We start from the raw sequence: 17,295 nt of genomic DNA, 5'->3' as shown, positions 1-17,295 counted from the left end.
TTCAAGCTCCTGCCTCGCCTTTTGCCTGCGGGGCAGCGGGGACCGTGCGCGCTTCAGGTGCGCTGAGCTTCATCCCGGCCGGCTCTTCCTCATCCTCATCCCCTCGGGGCTCTAAACTCAGCAGAAGGGCAGTTCTGTGCTTTTCCCCACCTCAGCGTCTTCCCCAGGTATTTTTAATAGCAGGGAGATGTTGGGGTTATTTTTAGACCTCCTGTGCTATCCCTGAACTCACACATCAGTCCCAGTGCAAAGCCTAAAAATGAAGCAGGTTTAGGTGTTCGAGTTAAAACACTAAATATAAAGTACAGATTCAGTCCGATTTCTGCACAGAACATTCTGGGTCGTGACCGTGCAGTAGCTGTGATTTTAATGCGTGTTTTAAGACCTTTGTATGTGCGCTGCCAGCCCGACAGACAAACGCCTCTGCACAGACAGACACGTCTTGCACCGGCACGGAGGTTTTACAGCAAACGGGAATTCGGTGAAATCGGGAATTCGGTGAATTTACGATAATGTGCCTTCCTCTGACGCACTTCATAAATTTCTATTTCTGTGCAGACACGCCGGTGCCCCGTGATGTGAACACGCGTGGATGGGCATCACACGCACCTCAGCCGAGCCGCTCGGACACCCACGGGCACGGCCGGGGGCAGAGCCAGACCCAGCCCGCGGTCCCTGCAGCATTTGGGCATCTCGGACCTGCCAGTGCCCCTCGTCAAAACCCCATCCCGGTGCCCCTGTTTGCCAAGTTCCAGTTGTTCCCTCTGTGCTTTTTTCCCAAATAAACCACGCGGGACGAGTGGGGCAATTGCTACATTATATTTGTAGAATTTGGAGGGGGGGGTGGGGAAGAAAAAAAAAATAAGAGTAAAGTGGTCTCAAATCCTCGGCGATTTTTGTTGAAGTGCTAATTACGCATCACCTTAATTAGCGGATCAAACCCCCCCCCCATCACACCCCGCCTTCCCTGCCCCGCATCCCTAATTGCCTAATTGAAGAGATCCGGGGCAGGACAGGGGGGGACCCAGGCACGGTGGGGACCCGGCGGCGGCCCCGCACCTGCGGCCGGGCTGGGGACAGCTTTGGGGACATCCCGGTCACCGAGGGCAGGGGACCGGGCCGGGCACAGCGCGGCCGCTCCGCTCCCCGGTGTCGGGGCTCGGGGCAGGGACAGGGAAAAGGGAGAACTTCGGAGATGGGAAAAAATCTAAACGCCCCAAAGCGCCATAAATTTTCCTGTGGAAGAGTCACAAACGGAGCCATGCGCCGGGAAGTGGCGCTTGGGCTGCAGCTCTGCGTTCGCTCCTCTCCCTTTCCCCTTCACTGTCTTTTCAGCCTTAATTAAAATAAAATTAATAAAGTAGCACTAAACGGAAAGCCTGTTCTCTCCTCGAAGGCGAAGCCTGAAAGCGAGGAACCGGTGCTGGGCACGGCAGGGATGGGTTCACAACTATTTTCCTGCCAATCCAGCCTGGCCGGAGGATGCACCAGCGCTGCCTGAAAACTCCGGCCCCGAAGCGTGTCTCGGTGCAAACGGGGCTGCAGAAATATCAGCCACCGTTTGCCAGCACGAGCATTTCTTTAACTCTGCACTCCTGCCCTGCCGTGCATAGCTCGGTGTTGTAGCCGTACTCTGAAATTCAGGGATTTCGAAAGGAAACGAATTCGCCTTAAGCGTGCAGCGCCCAGCTCCGGTGTCACTCGCCTGCCCTGCATCCTCCCTCTGCCAGCAGCGGCCAGACCCCGGCTGCTCCGAGCCTTCTCTCCGCTCACCCAGATTTTATTTTCTCGCGGAAGGACGAGGCCCTTGGAGCCGGGGACACGGTGTGGCCTTCTCCCTGTCCCGCTGATGCCCTTCGGGGCTGCGGGCACAGCCCGGCCTTGCGGGGGATGCGGGGGCAGCGCTCACCTGGGCACCGGCACCCCCGGGGCTGCCGCGCCTCCCCGCACCCTGAGCGAGCCTCGTTTTTTGATTTACAGCCGTTTCTAAAGGCTCCGGGAGCCACGGAGCGAGCGAGAGCCATTCCCGGCTTCGGTTCAGCTCCGTGCCCCCGGTACCTGCCGCTCTCCCGGGGTGAGTGGCACCGAAAGCGCGGAGAATTCCGCTCCCACCCCAGCGCACACGCGTTCGCCCCTTTTCCCATGCAGGTAATATTGTGGAATTCCCAGCGGAGCCTCACATCTGCTTAAAATATTGTCCAATGAAATGAAAATCTCCATCAGTGCGTGGTTTTAAAGCCCCGCGTGCCGCGCACCGGGGCCGGGCGGGCTCCCCCAGCACCCGCACCGCTCCCGGGGATGGAGCAGCCAGGAAAACGAGCTGGGAACGGACCTGCGGGTGAAAAAACTTGTGGCTACCTCGCCGGGGAAAATACAGCGAGATCTCACACTCGTGTCCGTGTTTAATGTGTTCGGCAAATAAATACTCCTGGGATATTGAAACCTTAGCTCTGGACTACTGTTTTGAACTGTGATCCCTAAAAAATCCTCGGTGAAACCCCATAAACCGTTGGGCCTTGGGTTGTATGAAACACCTGATTTTAATCAGGGCTCAGCCTCCGAGCAGGCGCTTCCAGGCGCGGTGGCGGCTCCGGCCGCCGGGAAGGGCTCGCTCCCGGCCGCGGGGCTCCGGCTCTTCCCCGAGCTCCTGGATATTCTGATTTATCCTCAAATATCCAGGAACCGAGAACCTTTCAGCCCTTAAGCTGTAGGTGTTCACGGGGGGAGAGTGGAGAATCCCACCCGCGCTCAAACGCGGTCGGATCCGCATCGCACCCACCGGGGACACATCTGTAAAAAACCCGCCGGGGCACATCTGCAAAAAAACCCCAAAAAACCGGGGGCTTTTCAAGAAGTAAAAAGAAAGAAAAGGAGAGGCGAGGAAAACAAAAAAATAATAAGAAAGAAAATAAAAGTAAAAGTGAAATATTCCCCCTTATTTAACTATTGAACTTCGCATTTCCAGCCAAGAGAGCTCTGAAAATCATTCCTCACTTTAACAATCTAAAAGAACAAGTGGCGACTTTTTAAAAAGTTATTATTTGAACGGGGAAGCTTAAAACGAGTATTTATTGCAATAAAATAAAATAAAATAAAATAAAACCCCTGGATTAATTCAAAGAACTTCTCGTATAAAGCCCCAGCGACGGGGTGACAATGATGACCACGAAAAGGGTCACCCATCCCTCCCTGAGCACTTCGGTGCCCGTAGAGCTGAGGGAGGTGTTCGGGGGACACACGGACACGCTTTGGGGACAGGGGGACCTTCCTGGAGCACGAGGGAAAATGTGGCGACACCAAGGTGAGCCTCGGGGCCTGGGGCTGCTGCGTGGCGGCCGCACAACAGGAGCGGCGACCGGAGCTCGGGGCCGGCGACAAACGCGGCGACAAAGCCACTTGGTGAGGAAAAGTGTCCCCAGGAGCAGCGCTGCCTTTGGAGAAGGGTCCCCCCAGAACGGGGGTGTCACCCCGGGGGGCGGCACCGGCCCTGGCTGACCTTGGCGGCCTTGAAAGGCTCCGAAATGCCGAACTTGAATGACAAAATCAACCTCGGAGCCCACGCGTGGGAGCGCCGGAGCGGCCGCGACCCCTCGGCAGCCGCGGGGAGAGGCTGAAGCCCGAAGGGGTTTGCAAGGGGGGAATGCTGCTCTCCATCACTTGGGGGGATCCCCTCACCTAGGGGGGGATCCTCCCGCCCCAAGCCCGGCTCTGAGCGGCCCCAGGTCCCCCGTGGGCTCCCGTGGAAACCCACGCGAGGAAGCGGAGCGGCGCCGCTGCTCGCCCGAACCTTTTCCGAGCGCTCCGAGCGGAGTTTGCGGCGGGGCACAGACTGCGCTGGAACTTCTGCAGCTCCAGACGCTTCGCCCAGAGGCAGAGCGAAACAGAAACTAAATAATAGTAGGAGTAATAATAACAGCAATAATAATAATTATAATAATAATAGTAGTAATAATAATTCTAAAAGGAGAGCCAGGCTGCTCCGGGATCCTGCGCTGCCAGCGGAACCTAACGGGGAATCACCGAGGAACCATCCCGAGCCTCTGCAGCGGGACTCTGCGGGAGCGGGGGCAGAAGGACCCGCTCTTCCCTACAACAGCCACACTCTCCTTCCTCCTCGGAAAATCCAGTCTAAAAACGACTCGAAAGAAAGAACGAACGGGAGAGGGTCCGCTGGAAGACGGAGGGGAAAAGCTGCGCGAGCCTTACGAGCTGCAATTCCACCCCCAAGTAAATTTTAAAAAATTAAAAATTAAAGACACTCCCCCACACTCCCCTCCCCCAGACCTTCTTAACCCCCAGCTGGGACACCCGAGCTGCCTTCAGGATCTTCCCTCTGGACCTGCGATTCCAAAACCCCTCACTGAGAGCGGATCCATTTTTGCTACAAATTCTCTTCCTTCCCTCTCCTCGATAATTGTTCCCGAGACCAGAAGGGTTTCTCCCACTCCCACCCCCCCCCGCCGTCTCTGCCTGTCTCTCTCCCCCCTCTCTCCAGCGCTCCGTCTCTCGGATGCCAAACGCAGACCTCTAGCGCCCACTATTTCAGGAGCCGGGAATAATATTATTTCACAAGACTTGGAACGACTCAATAAAAAAAAAAAAAAAAAAAAAAAAAAAAAAAAAAAAAAAGTTGCTCGCTATCCCCTTTCGTCAACTTCCAGCTAACTTTCGCTTTTCTCTGTTCTCTCCCCCGGCCCCGCAGCGGGAGCGGCGCGGGGCAGCGCGGAGCGGCGCGGGGCAGCGCGGGGGGACCGCGGGCAGGGGCGGGCGGGCGGCGGCGGCCGCGGGGAGGGCGAGAGGGGCTCAGCCCCGGCAGCCCCGGCCCGGCTCCGCACCCCCGGCCCCGCCGCCGGGACGCGGAAAAAGGGAGAGAAAGGACCTACTTTTGGGCAGTTTTCTCGCCCTCGCCTTGGATCTCATCGTGTCGGCGTGTGGATTCCTCTCCTCCTCCTTGAGCCCAGAAGCAGCTACACACTATCTTCATCTCCCCAGCATTGTCAGTTTGGACACCTTCGCACATGCGCACAGAGCATTCAATCTGACACCCTCACCAGGGCCAAAAAAACTTTCCAATGTATTCATCATCATCGAGCTGGTTTGGTCTTTTTTTTTTTTTTCCTTCTTTTTTTTTTTTTTTTTTTTTTTTTTTTTGTCCTATCCTCTTCCTCACACCACTTATCTCTGCCCCCTCCTCTCTGCCGGCACCACCGCAGCCTTCCCCTGATCTGCCCCTTTAAGAAAAATCAGCCCTCTCCGCTCCTAACCCTCCGCACACTGACCTTACACACTGGACAATATTTAAGGATGAAGGTGCCATCCTATAAAGAGGTGATTATTATTATTATTATTCTATTATTATTATTATTATTATTACTGCTAAATAGCAATGCTGTAGAGAAAGTTTGTTAGTAGTTGTCATCTTGTAAACGTTCCTAGTTTGGACATGCTTTTGTTTTTAATCTGAAAAATGTTTATTTACGTAACTTTTCAACCAGTGTCTGTCTTTATTTTCTTCCTTTTTTTTTTTTTTTTTTTTGCCTTCCTCTCCCCCTTCGGCTCAGAGAGGGAGGGGGGGGGTTGCCTAACTTTAAAAATAATAACTTTAAAAATAATAACTTTTAAAAGAATAACTTTAAAAAGAATAACTTTAAAAATAATAACTTTAAAAAGAATAACTTTAAAAAGAATAACTTTAAAAATAATAACTTTTAAAAGAACACAACTTGCTCTGTTGTGTTTTGTCGCTATTTCTCGTGTTTCTACCAGAATTTTTTCCAGCCTTCTCTCCCTTATCCCCGGCTCGGCTTTGGCGCTGCTTGCGGGGTTTTCCCCCTCGGTTTGTCGCGGCAGCCGCGCCGGGAGGGCCGCGGGCAGCCGGGAGGGGTCGGCGGGGAGGGCGGCCGCTCTGCTCTCCTTTCAGGTGGAAGGCAGCGCTCCCCAGGGACGGGGGAAGCCGCCAGCCAGCCCAGGACAGGGGGGAGAGGAAGGACAGCCACCCCCGGAGCTCCGGGAGCCCCCCAGGACCTGCCGCCCCCCCAGCGGAGGGAGCGAGCGCCGGGGCTGAGGCGCTTTGAAGAGAGGAGCGAAGTGTAAATAGCCGGTGATTGATGTGCTGGCTTTGACTGCGGAGAAAGCACTATTTTAATTCAAGTGGCCAGGTCAGATGGTCACGGAAGAAGGTTGAAAGGTAGGATTTAATGAGATTAATATGGAGAGAGGGAGAAAACGCGCGTCGTTCTTAAACATTCCATAAAATAATGGGGTGAGGGCAGCGCGGCGCTCCGCGCTGGAGGTGCGGACCCATCCCGGGGAGCCCTCGCACCGAAGGGCACCGCAAAAAAAAAACAAAGCAAAACTTGTGTGGGTGCGTCAGGTCCCTGCTGGAAGCCATTCCGGCAGCTGCACTCCTGCCCTGCAGGTGGAACTGGGGAGGGGGGGAATATTCCTGCTAATTACCGGTTTTCCCCTCCTCAATAAACTCTTTAATTGCAAATGGGAGCAGAGGCCTTTCAGATGCTACCGAGGAGCCGGAGTTCGAGGGAAGGGTGGGGGAGCAGGAGGCCAAATCAAATAAATCCGTTTGAAGGGAACTCGGAGCCACGTGTCGCCTAAAATGCCGAAGCGGTGCCTGTGAATTCCTGCCCCGAGGACGCCGTTCCACGGCGCGCCGGGCACCCCGAGGTTGGAAAAACAAGCTCTTCCCAACCTCACCGGTGAAACAGGAGCTCGAGTGTTCCCAACTCACTGAAATATTTCTTCCAGCCATCCCGGACTCTCGTTGTCCCCGCGTCCCCCACCGAACCGCTCCCGGGACGGGCGGATTTCAGTTTGAAAACCTCGTCCCGGGTTATTTCTCGCTGTTATTGGAGCGGGTAGAGCCGGGAGAGCCGCGGCTGGCCAGGGGAGGATGCCCCGGTGGCCGCCTGCCCGTCCCCGAGCCGGGGAACGAGGGTCACGGAGGGTTCGGAGCACCGGGCGGGCACCGCGGCTGTGCCCCCCGCAGCCCCAGCCCCGCACAGCCTCGGCTTTTGTTTTCTCGCCAAAATCCCCCGCATCTCCATCACCCTGAGTCCCCCAGGAATCATCTGCTGCGGGGAACAGCCCCGCTCCAGCGGAGCCGCTCGGGGATATTTGGGGAGAAACAAAACGCTTTCGGGGCTGCACGGTTGGGGTGGGTGTGGGGGGAACACGGTTTGAGGTGATGATTCTGCAAACGAAACCACCGGGAAGCGATGGAAAGCCGCCGTGCCGGGGCTGCCCCGGTTGTCCCCGGCTCTGCCCGTGCCGCTTCCCCGGCTCCGGCCGCGTTCCTGCCGGGCCGAGGCGGCGGGGCCGGGCTGCGGCGCTTTGCCGGCCCAGGAAAGGGGGAAAAGGGGGAAAAAGGGGGAAAAGGGGAATAAACCCCCACTAAAATAAAAAATAGATAAAAAGGTGAAAAAAGATTGGGGGAAAAAAAAAAAAAAGAGAGAGAGAACGAATATGGAAGGTGCCGGGGTGTGCTGGCTGTGGGCTGCGGGGCGTGTGGGGAAGGACACGCTGCCACCGCCGACACGAGTGGGATCCCTTCCAGCGGGCACGGTTCTGGCCCCGGGAACCGGCCCCGTTTGCCCGGCTCGCTGTAAGCCCGAGCAGCTCGGGGCTGGTGGCGAGGGCACTCCGGGCACTGCGGGCACAGCCCGTCCGGGACACGCTCCTGCTCCCACCGGGGCTCAGCAAAACCCCGCAGCGAGCTGTGCGGCCGGGCAGAGAGCCTCGAACCCCCCTTGAACCCCCGAACCCCCCCGTGTCCCGGCGGGCGAGCATCCCACGGTGGCCACCGGCTTTTCCAGCCTGCACCTGTCTGAGTGCGTGTCGCTTCCACGGGGAACCGCAAATGAATGACCGTGGAGGGAGGGAGGGAGAAGCGGCAGGGTCAAGGCGGGTGGCTGCCAAGGAGCCGGAGCCCTGCCCGGCCTGGAGCCGCTCCCTGCTCCGCCACTGCCCCAGGAATTCTGCCCGGGGCAGCCCGGGGCAGCGCGGGGATGGCTGAAGGGGAAAACCGCTCCATCGATTTGCCATCGAGATTTAATAATCATCTCCCGCAGGGAAAGAAGCAGCCGAGCCCCTCTGCAGCCCACGCGTGTCAGGGGACGGGCACCCGCCGGGCCGAGGGGTGTCTGTGGGGTCTGGGGGCTCAGGGGAGCGGGGGGTCCCGAAATGAGCCTGCTCGGGGTTGATCCCCTCCGCCCTCGCCCCTCTTTGCTCCTCCAGCCCGGCCCTGCTAACAGAGATTTCAGCCCACGCGGCGTGGGGGGGTCCCCGCAGCCCTGGAGCAGCAGGGATTCACGGGTGGGTTCCTCACGGGTGGGTTCCTCGGTATCTCCGGCACAAGCCGTGTGTTCCCGGGTGTTCTGCGGGGAAACACGCTGCAGGTGAAGCGCTGCGTGGGAACTGCCCGGCTCCCATCCCCGTGTGGCCCTCCCGGGAGCCGCGGGCTCGGGTGGGCACCCACGGGGGCACGGGAGAGGGGAAAGGCGCTTTGGCGAGAGGTTTTGCACAAGTATTTCCAAGCAGTAAAGAAGATTAAAATGGTTGAGCCCGTCCACTTGTCCGGGCGCTGCCGCACTCCCCGAGTCGCCCCTTCCCGAGGATTTTCGCATCAATCGCTCCTTGTTTCCGCGCACGGGATTAAACCGGGAATTAAATATTTGAAACTACGCAAGAACCCGGTGGCACAGGACGGGGGTGGCAGATCAGGCGCTGGGAAATGTCACACGCTTTCCCTGGGGATTTACCCTGCTAATCTGCCGCTAATTAGCGGCGGGAGCACCCACGGGGATGCTGAGGAGCTGCTCTCGCACCCACGCGTGGGGCAGCGCTCCCGCATCCTCCCAGCCCGGGGATGCCGACACCTCCCCAGCCCCGCTCCCTGCGAGCAGCCGGCGCAAGGGGGCGGATAAGGACAGCCGGGAGCCCCGAAGGACAACCGGGAGCCCCGGGCCACCCCCGGGCCGCGGGGACACCGGGGGAACCCCACCGAGCATCCCTCGCCCCGGCCGGGCGGGTGGCGGGGACAGCTCGCCCTCCCAGCAGCGGCTGTGCTGGCGGATGGGGAGAGGAGAAAAACATAAAAATAACAAAAATTCAACACCGCAGAGGTGGCTGCGCCCCCTCTCCCCGCTGGAAGGAGGTGGTGGGTCCTCCCCCCGGTGTCGGGGCCGCTCGGTGGCTCCGAGCGCACCCAGGTAGGAGACGGAGCTCAGGGTGGGTGTCACATCCTCCACCCGCCAGAGCCTTTCCTGAAGTGACCTATTTACACTCTCATTGGTTTAAATGAATTTTTTTTTTTTTTTTTTTTTTACCCGAAAACCTTTGAGAAACGCCGGAACAAGCGCCAGGGAGAAGGGGAGAAATGGATGCATTTTGTACAGGGAAGGGGAAAAAAAAAATAAATTAAGTCACTCTTGCTGGTCCCCTTAGCGATGAAATACACAGGGAAAGATTAATATTGCAGCATAACCTGTGCCTGCATTCACTGTCCTGCACCTCTTCCCTGATATTCCAGCTGCACTGAAACCCTCAAAATGAAGTGATCAGATTATTTTTTTTTTTTTCTTATTTCTAGAAGAAAACACTGGCTCCTCCGGCCATGAAAAAACACCGTGTCAATTGCCATTTCAGATTTTTCAAAAAACATGTTCAGCTCTAAGAATTCCTCCGAATTCGTTACACTCCACCGCGCGAGGCTGCGCCTTGCTGGTCCCAGCGAAGGTAAAAATTCACGTCCTAAAATAAGAAGTCGTAAAAAAAAAAAAAAAAAAAAAAAAAAAGGAAAGAAAAAGAAAAAGAAAAGCACCATTTACATTTGAATATCTAACTTGAACATGATTATAATTACAATCGTCAGACATCGAGCAGTGTTGTCTCTCATGAACAGACAGTTTTGGGGATAGAAACACAATTTTAATCATAACGGTCTCTGGGAATGAAGGGAAATTAGTGAGTTATAGCATTTTTTTTCGACGTTTGATCAAAATATTTTTGCCCGGAGATTGCTTGCCAGATGAAAGCAAAATGGAAAGGAGGTGCGCTGTAATTCAGCTGAGTTTTGTCACGGAAAGAGCTCGAGCTCTGTCCGGGCTGTGCTCTCCCCTTCCCGGGGGATTTTGGGGACACTCTCCCCTGCGGCAAATAGCCCTGGCAGGCGGGTACCGCTGGGGCAATTTTTCCTCGAGCATTTTGCAGCCGAAATACCGAATTTTGAAGGCACCACAACGACCTGAGCCGCCTTTTCCCTCGGAATCGTCCGAACTCGCCCCAATTTGAGGCTCGCAGGGCGCTGCTCCCCTCCCGCAGCTCCGCTTTTGGGGTTCCCCTTTTGGGGTTCCCCTTTTGGGGTTCATTGCTGCAGCCCCCAGCCGGGCCCGCAGCCCCGCAGGGTTTGGGGTTTGCGTTAATAAAACTTTGTGGGGGTGGCGAGGGCTGAACCCCAAATCGAGCCCTGCCCCAATTCGGGGCTTCCTCCGCTCGTCCCGGAGGGTGACCCCATCCCCTGGGGAGCCCCGATGGAGCCCTCGGGGGTGTCCCCTGGCTGTCCCCTCGCTGTCCCCTCGCTGTCCCCTCGCTGTCCCTGCCCCAGGCTCAGCCCCTAAAGAGCAGCGCAAGTCCCCAAGGGGACACCGAGGGACCCGCGCCTGATTCACTTGCGCTCCCCCTCGCTAAGGACGGCTGTGGCGGGGCTGGCTGGATAATTATTAGCTATTAATTGAGTTCAAGACCTTTTTCCGCCGCTGGGAAATGAGGAGCCCGAGCAGCGATTCCCAAGGAGGAGCTGCCCGCAGCCCAAAGCCGCGGCCGCTCCATCCCCGGTGGGGCGGGGGGAGAAAGAAGCGACAAAAATTCACGAGGTGAAAATGATAGAAAGTTCAGAGCGAGGGATTGATGTCCGAAACACCTCTGGGGGATGAGCAGGAGCGGGGGAGAGCGGCGGTGCCCGGCGGGGCGGGCCGGGGGCTGGGCCGGGGTCCCCGGGCAAGGTGAGGAGCGGGGCCCGGAGCCCCCCCGGACCCCCAGCCAGCTCCTACCGATGCCGCTTTCTTATCTTTGCACGCTTCCACCTTCCAATTAAAGTTCCCCAAATTGCCAAAAGGCTGATTTGCATGCAAGGGACCCCGCTCAAAGATGCTAACTTATTGTCTCCTCCCAGAACTGAACATTTCTCTCTTCAGTTCCCACTTGAAAGAAGTTTTAGAACAGTATTCAAAGACTGTCCAAACGAACAAAACCTTCCCCTTCGCTCGGGAGAGAAATCCGGTGTATTCAATACGAGGGCATATTCTCAGAAGTTTGCAGATTTGGGTTTAAAGGCGGTATTGTTCGTGCCTTTTTCCTGAAACTTCTTTATTTTTTTTTTTTCTCCCTCAGACCACGGCTCACATGCCTGCAAAGGATTATTAAAATAAAACATCATAGAGCATTTTTCCTCTTTTTTTCCCCCCCTTCTTTACTGTTTAGAATTACTTTTCTGGAGGAGCTTTCCAAGCATCCCCCCCAACCCCGCAAGTCATAATTAAGAACACTTTTTATTTCCCCCTAACAAACAGGAAAAAGACTCAAGCCCTTCTCCGAATGCTCCTTTTTCTTTAAACACTAACAGCGTTTTCTAAAATCGGAAACATTTATCTGTTCCCAGAGCACCTGAAAACATTCTTGGCGCTGGACAGACGCTGTTCTCCTACAGCCGAACAAATTAAAGCGGCGAAATTTTGATACCAGAAGCGTCTGTGAAAGCATAAAATAAACGCGAACCTAAATTCTTACTGGGTTTAGGGAGGGAAAAAAACTCAAAAAAGTCCCGAAACTGTTTACAAGGCACCGGGATCTCTGCGTTCAAACACCCCATACACGGGCAGAGTTTTCTTTTTAGGATTAAAAGATGATGATCCAATGGGCTGAGGATGTAAAACTCCTTCGGGGAACGCGATAAACTGCAAAAAGCCAGTGGCAACTCATTCCCGATTAACTCCTTTTTATAAAGGGGCGGAATGGAAGCGAACAGGGACCCGACGGGACACGAACATATTTTATTCATTTAATACAAAGCAGCTCCTTAAAAAAAAAAAAAAAAAAAAAAATCTTGAAAAAGGCAGTTCAGAGCATAACTCACGGGCCGGGGGGGAAGGCAAAAAAAAAACCTGATGGAGTGTGAGGTGATGTCGCCGTCATCCCTGGTCCCGGGGGAGAGGGACCGGCCCGGCCCCCCGGGACCCCCCGATGCTGGGGGACCCCCCTGCCCCCCCCGGCTCTCCCCCTGACCTTAAAGGCGGAATCAATGAAATGGTGGAAGCGCAGAGAGCACAAAGAGCTCCTGTGCTCGGCTCTGCAGATCACAACCAGAGATGGGAAAGTATTTACGGGACTCTCGGAGTGACTGGTCCATCACCAGCGAAAAAAAAAATAATATTTTTAACCGCAGGGAAGCAAGAGTTCATGTAGATTTACAAACGAGGAGAAAGTAACTGTAAGAACATGTGTTAAAAAGGCGGCAGAAAGAATTCCATCGATTTCCATGAGAGGTGGATCGCATCCAGGAAGAATGAGTCAACTTCATTCCTCGGGCAGAGCTCGCCAAGCTGAGCAGAATTACCCGGGCTTGCCTTGGGATCACCCCGTGTCCCCCTCTTCGTGCTGCTGTCCCACTAATTCCCTCTTAAATGCGGTCACGGCTTAGAACGAGGTGGGAATTCTTTTCAAAACGCCTTTTAATCCCCGCAAAAAAATTAAAAAAAAAAAAAAATGTTTTGGGAAATCCATCCTCCCCGCAGTGGCACATCAGCTGCGGAAACTGCTGAGCCCGAACCATCCAAGGCAGGACGGGACAGCCCAAAACTCAAGGAAGGTGAAAGGCAAAATTTACACATCCCAGGGATTCATCCTTCTGTCCCGGCTGCTAAACCCCGTTTCTCCTCTCCCCACAATTTCGGTGTGGAACCGTGCAAGGTTTTGGTGTTATTTGTGAAAACTCTCCCAAAGTTTTCCCCCCACTCCCTTCTCCCAGGGCAGGGGGGACTCTACTCACCCCCCCCAGAAGGTGGAATTGAGAGAGAAACCTTTCCCCACTCACAAATCCACATTTATTGTGGCTTTCTTTTATGGGTCAAGAACAAACTACTCGTTCCTTGCAGAGGTTTGGGTTGAAACAGCAATGGACAAACACTGTCAGAGTTCTCTTTGCATTCAGACATCCCAAATTTCACACAGACCCTCCCAGACACTTCAGTAACACTTCAAACATCTGGCAGGGACCTTATCGGGGTTTTTTACCTTGCTGGTGGCTTTTAAGCCCAGAAATTACCCAAATGAGGGCTTGTGGCAGCCCCACAGGGAGGCCAGAATTTTGTCGTGAGGTGCAGCCCGTGATAAGCTCATCAGTGAATAGTTAAAAACCAAGCTCCAAAAGTGTGGTTAGAAAATGAAATGCAAATATATACAAAATATCCAATGGTTCCTGTGGATATAAATGCCTGCCTGCCTCATGAGTGCTATTTTCCAGCCAGCTTTCCAAGCAGAGCAGCCCTTGCACTCCTGTATCTACAATTGTGCCATTTATAAGCCAGGAGCCCACCTCGCCCCAGCACTGGTTCCTGCAGTGACTCATGTTCCACTGGGTTATTCCTGGGAAGATCTGTGCTAAAACAGAGCAAAGAGCAGAATTTGAGAGAAGGAATGGCCCAGTTGGGAAAGCACCAGACACTCTGACTATTCCTTGTCAGAAACCTGAAAACACTGCTTTGCAGCCTGTGGGAGAGAAAGGCTTTTACAACTGGCATGAAAATAAAATATTGCACTGACACCTGGGTCAAACTAAAGTTTGGATGGATAATTCTGGCTCAGGTCGTGGATGCTCCATCCCTGCAAGTGCCCAAGGCCAGGGTGGATGGAGCTCTGAGCAAGCTGGGATGCTGGAAGGTGTCCCTGCCCTGCTCATGGAATGGGATGAGCTTTAAGGACCCTTCCAACCCAAACCACTCTGGGATTCCATGCTGGAATCTTGTCATTTCCAAGAAGGAAATAAAGTTTCTCAAGAAATGGTGAAAGGATTTATAAAAAAAGCAGCACAGCAAGCTGCAAACTCAAAGCAAACTTGCTAAGGGACATCTTGTTTTATCAGGCCTTCCCCTCAAAATCCTGTCTCATTCCTTTTCTGTGCCCAAGCTGCCCCCTCTGCTGCTGCAAAAGCAACTTCCAGCTTCCCTGGTGGAAGAACACAGGAGTAAAACATAAAACAGGTGTAAATAGATGTCTTTTATCCTCTCTGCAACAACAGAGCTGTGCAGGATGCTCGGGCAGAGCTGCTTCTTGCAGAACAAGCCCCCCTAAAACAGCAGAGGGAGGCCAGGCAGGCACACCCCACAAACACAAACTCACCTCCAGACCTCCTCATGTTCTCATTTTGGACCTTCCAGCGCCCTGACACACATCAGGAGCTGCCTCACTGCCACTCAGCTGTGGTTTTGCTCCCTTGGTAGGGGGGAGATGGGGAAATGGTTTCATTTCTCTGAATTACAAAGTTAAATAGAGTGAGCTGAGAAGCTCTGTGGAAAATAATGGAGTGAGATCATCCATACAATGACTTAAATATGTTGAGGAAACTTCTCTGTCTGACCTGGAGCCGCTCTGGCAGTCACACCCTCAGCACAGGGGCTGTCCCTGCTGTCACCCTGTCACAGGGGTGGCTTCAGTGACCCCCCACACTCCCCTCCTGCCCCATTTCCACCCCTTTTCCTCCCCAGCTCCACCCACAGCAGTCTCAGATCTCTCATCCCATAAATCCACGGATTGCTCAGGGAATGGCTCAGATGAGAGCAGCATTCAGCACCTGCCCATCCACAGGAGCCCAGCCTGGTTTGGGTGGGAAGGGACCTTAAATCCCAACTCATCCCAGCCTGCCCTGGGCAGGGACAGGGCAGGGACACTTCCACTGTCCCAGGTGGCTCCAAACCCTGGCCAGCCTCACCCTGGACATTTCCAGGTGCTTTGGTGCATTTTAAGGACAGCACTGCTTCTTATGGGGAACATATTTTCTATTAAATGATCACGACAACCTTTGAACTCCTCCCTCAGGCATCCCAGAATGTGGCTCAGTTACAGATGACAAACACCCCGGACATTTGGAAGGGAAGCTGAGGCATAATCAGAGATTTTTGACACAAAGCTCAGCAGAGGGAACCATCCAGGTGGTGAAACCTTTGATTCTGAAGTGTGTCAGCCACTGAAAACAGGCTGGCAGGGCACAACAAGGGTTAAAGAATGACTGGGAAACAGCAAAATGGAAAATTTTCAATATTTCAGCAAAGGAGTAAGCTGCTATTGTCCCCAACTTCTTTTTTAAAGAGTTAAGGGTTGCAGCACTTTTTGAGCTGACACTGAGCTCTGTGACAGCCCTGCCAGCAAAGCAGCTCAGAATTCTGCTCAATAACCACCTCATCCTTTAATTTTTTACAGATGGACCTGATCATCACCACCCACCTCCACCAGGAAAGGGAAAACCATCACTTTAAAGACACCCAAATTCTGCATTTTATTATGAATAAGTAGAAATCAAGATGTGTTGGCAACGTTGTCATTCACCAAACAAACCTATTTAACATTTTGCCCTCCCATTAAACACAATCTGATATGAAATTGTTAATTTTATCTCCCAGGTTGTTGGAAAGGCCACAATTCAGGCCATTTCTCCATTTAGCCATTTTCTCACTGCTCCTATGAGCACACATTCCACAAGGAATTTCTGGATGCTTCTATATTCATAAAACCTAGAATAAAAATAAAATGTAAAATAAAAATAATAAAAAATATTTTAAAAATATAATAAAACTCCTAAATTTATCATACATCTGGTACAGATCTCTGGGAAATACAATCTTAGGCTTATAAACTGTCCCAAAGCCACAGAAGTAAGAGATGATCTATTAAAGAATGACCAAAACCCAGCTCATGTCACCCAGGAACAGAATCACAATTTACTAAATTATCAAATGGGTAAGTCCAGTATTTTTTGGTTTTTTTTGTCATTCATTCAAGTGGCTGCATTTTAGCAAGGAGAAAAAAAAATCTCAATAAAAGAATTTTCTTCTGGTCGGATGAGAAAAATGCTAAACATGTTTTTATGGGAGAAACAGAGATAGAGCACTGGCTTGAGCACTGCAAATCTCTCATGCCCTGATCTATAAATAAAACTGGTTGGGCTTTTCTTTTGTACTAAATTTAAAGGAAAGCCTTTTCCATGGAGAGTTTGCTTTAAAGCAAACTCTGCCCCAGAAGGACTTTAAGGCTGGTGTTTCCAGCAAGCAGCATGAATGAATTAAACAATAAATGCAGGCAGAGAGCAGCTGTGCGTTTCTTTAGCAGGAGCAGATGAATGTGCAGCTCAAGCAGGGCTGGCTTCTCCAGAAAAGACAATTTCTGATGGTTCTCACCCAATTTCCAACCACTTTTCCTCCACCCAGTTCTCCAGGCCCTTGGCTCAGGTGCCATTTCCCCTCCAGCATGTCACCCCTGTGGCCATCAAGCAGAAATTCCAAATTTTGTTGCACACACACTATGAAATGGTTCAGCTTTTCTGTGAGTTACCCACAGGGAAAAGGCACCCAGGGCTCTCTGCCCATGTGGCACAGAGGGCATCACTGCCACTTCACTGTCATTGTCACTGCACGTCACCAAGGCTCCTCACCCCCTCCCAAGCTCCCACCTGGAGCCACCCAAAATAACCCCCGTGAGAAATGGGTTTGTAAAGAATTTTTAAAACTTGTTAGAAAGCCCACTGCCAAAAAAAAGAACCTGGTAGTGGGACAGAAAATCCCAGTTTTTGAGAATGGACATTTGATCCAGACTCTTGTTAATCAGCTGCAATTCACCCCTCAAACGTGAGCCACGTCCAGCAGTGGCTGACAGCTCCTCCAGGTGAGGTTTTCTCTCAGGAAGAAGCATTCCAGTCACTGAAATGGGAACACTGGCTCATGTAATTTATGTGGAATTAGTAATCCAAGGGCATTCAGCCAAAAATACCAAGATTGGATTTCCAATGGGCTGTTCCTTCAGCTTCCTTTAGGAATTGAATTATTAGGAATGAAATTAATGAAATGGATTTATGCCTAGATAAGATAAATGTTGTCTGCCATAACCAAGGAAGGGACAGACACCCAAGAAAAAGTTCCTCACTCCAGGATGGGAATGTTTGAAACCAGAGAGGCCCTGTAATCCCCTGTGGAAAGAATTATTTGGATTTAATGTAGTCCCTCAGCAGAAAAATTGGAA

At 53.0% G+C, this 17,295-nt stretch overlaps 1 protein-coding gene and 1 long non-coding RNA gene across 8 annotated transcripts in view; one reads left to right on the top strand and one right to left on the bottom strand.

The window, feature by feature from the left end:
• PRDM16 (PR/SET domain 16) overlaps window positions 1–5,070 on the bottom strand; it is a 284,989-nt gene extending 279,919 nt beyond the window's left edge. For 5 of the 6 annotated variants that reach the window (XM_030289174.4, XM_030289176.4, XM_030289175.4 and 2 more), the window contains exon 1: window positions 4,884–5,067. In XM_030289174.4, the coding sequence (XP_030145034.1) occupies window positions 4,884–4,920 (37 nt within the window). In that variant the 5' untranslated portion in view covers window positions 4,921–5,067. Of the gene's footprint in view, window positions 1–4,883 lie in introns of all 6 variants that reach the window. The other variant, XM_072917258.1, reaches the window with a different exon arrangement.
• A 40-nt stretch (window positions 5,071–5,110) lies between these two features.
• LOC140680403 (uncharacterized) lies at window positions 5,111–15,870 on the top strand. 2 transcript variants are annotated; one of them, XR_012051639.1, is made up of 3 exons: window positions 5,111–9,750; window positions 11,672–12,715; window positions 15,484–15,870. It is a non-coding gene; the product is annotated as an uncharacterized lncRNA (long non-coding RNA). The 2 variants fall into 2 exon arrangements; XR_012051638.1 differs by having other exon boundaries at window positions 11,404–12,715.
• Window positions 15,871–17,295: the final 1,425 nt, after the last annotated feature.

This window comes from Taeniopygia guttata, chromosome 21, assembly GCF_048771995.1.
Source record: "Taeniopygia guttata chromosome 21, bTaeGut7.mat, whole genome shotgun sequence".
NCBI lineage: Eukaryota > Metazoa > Chordata > Aves > Passeriformes > Estrildidae > Taeniopygia > Taeniopygia guttata.
Note: the sequence above shows the minus strand (reverse complement) of the source record. Positions and strands in the feature narration are given on the sequence as shown.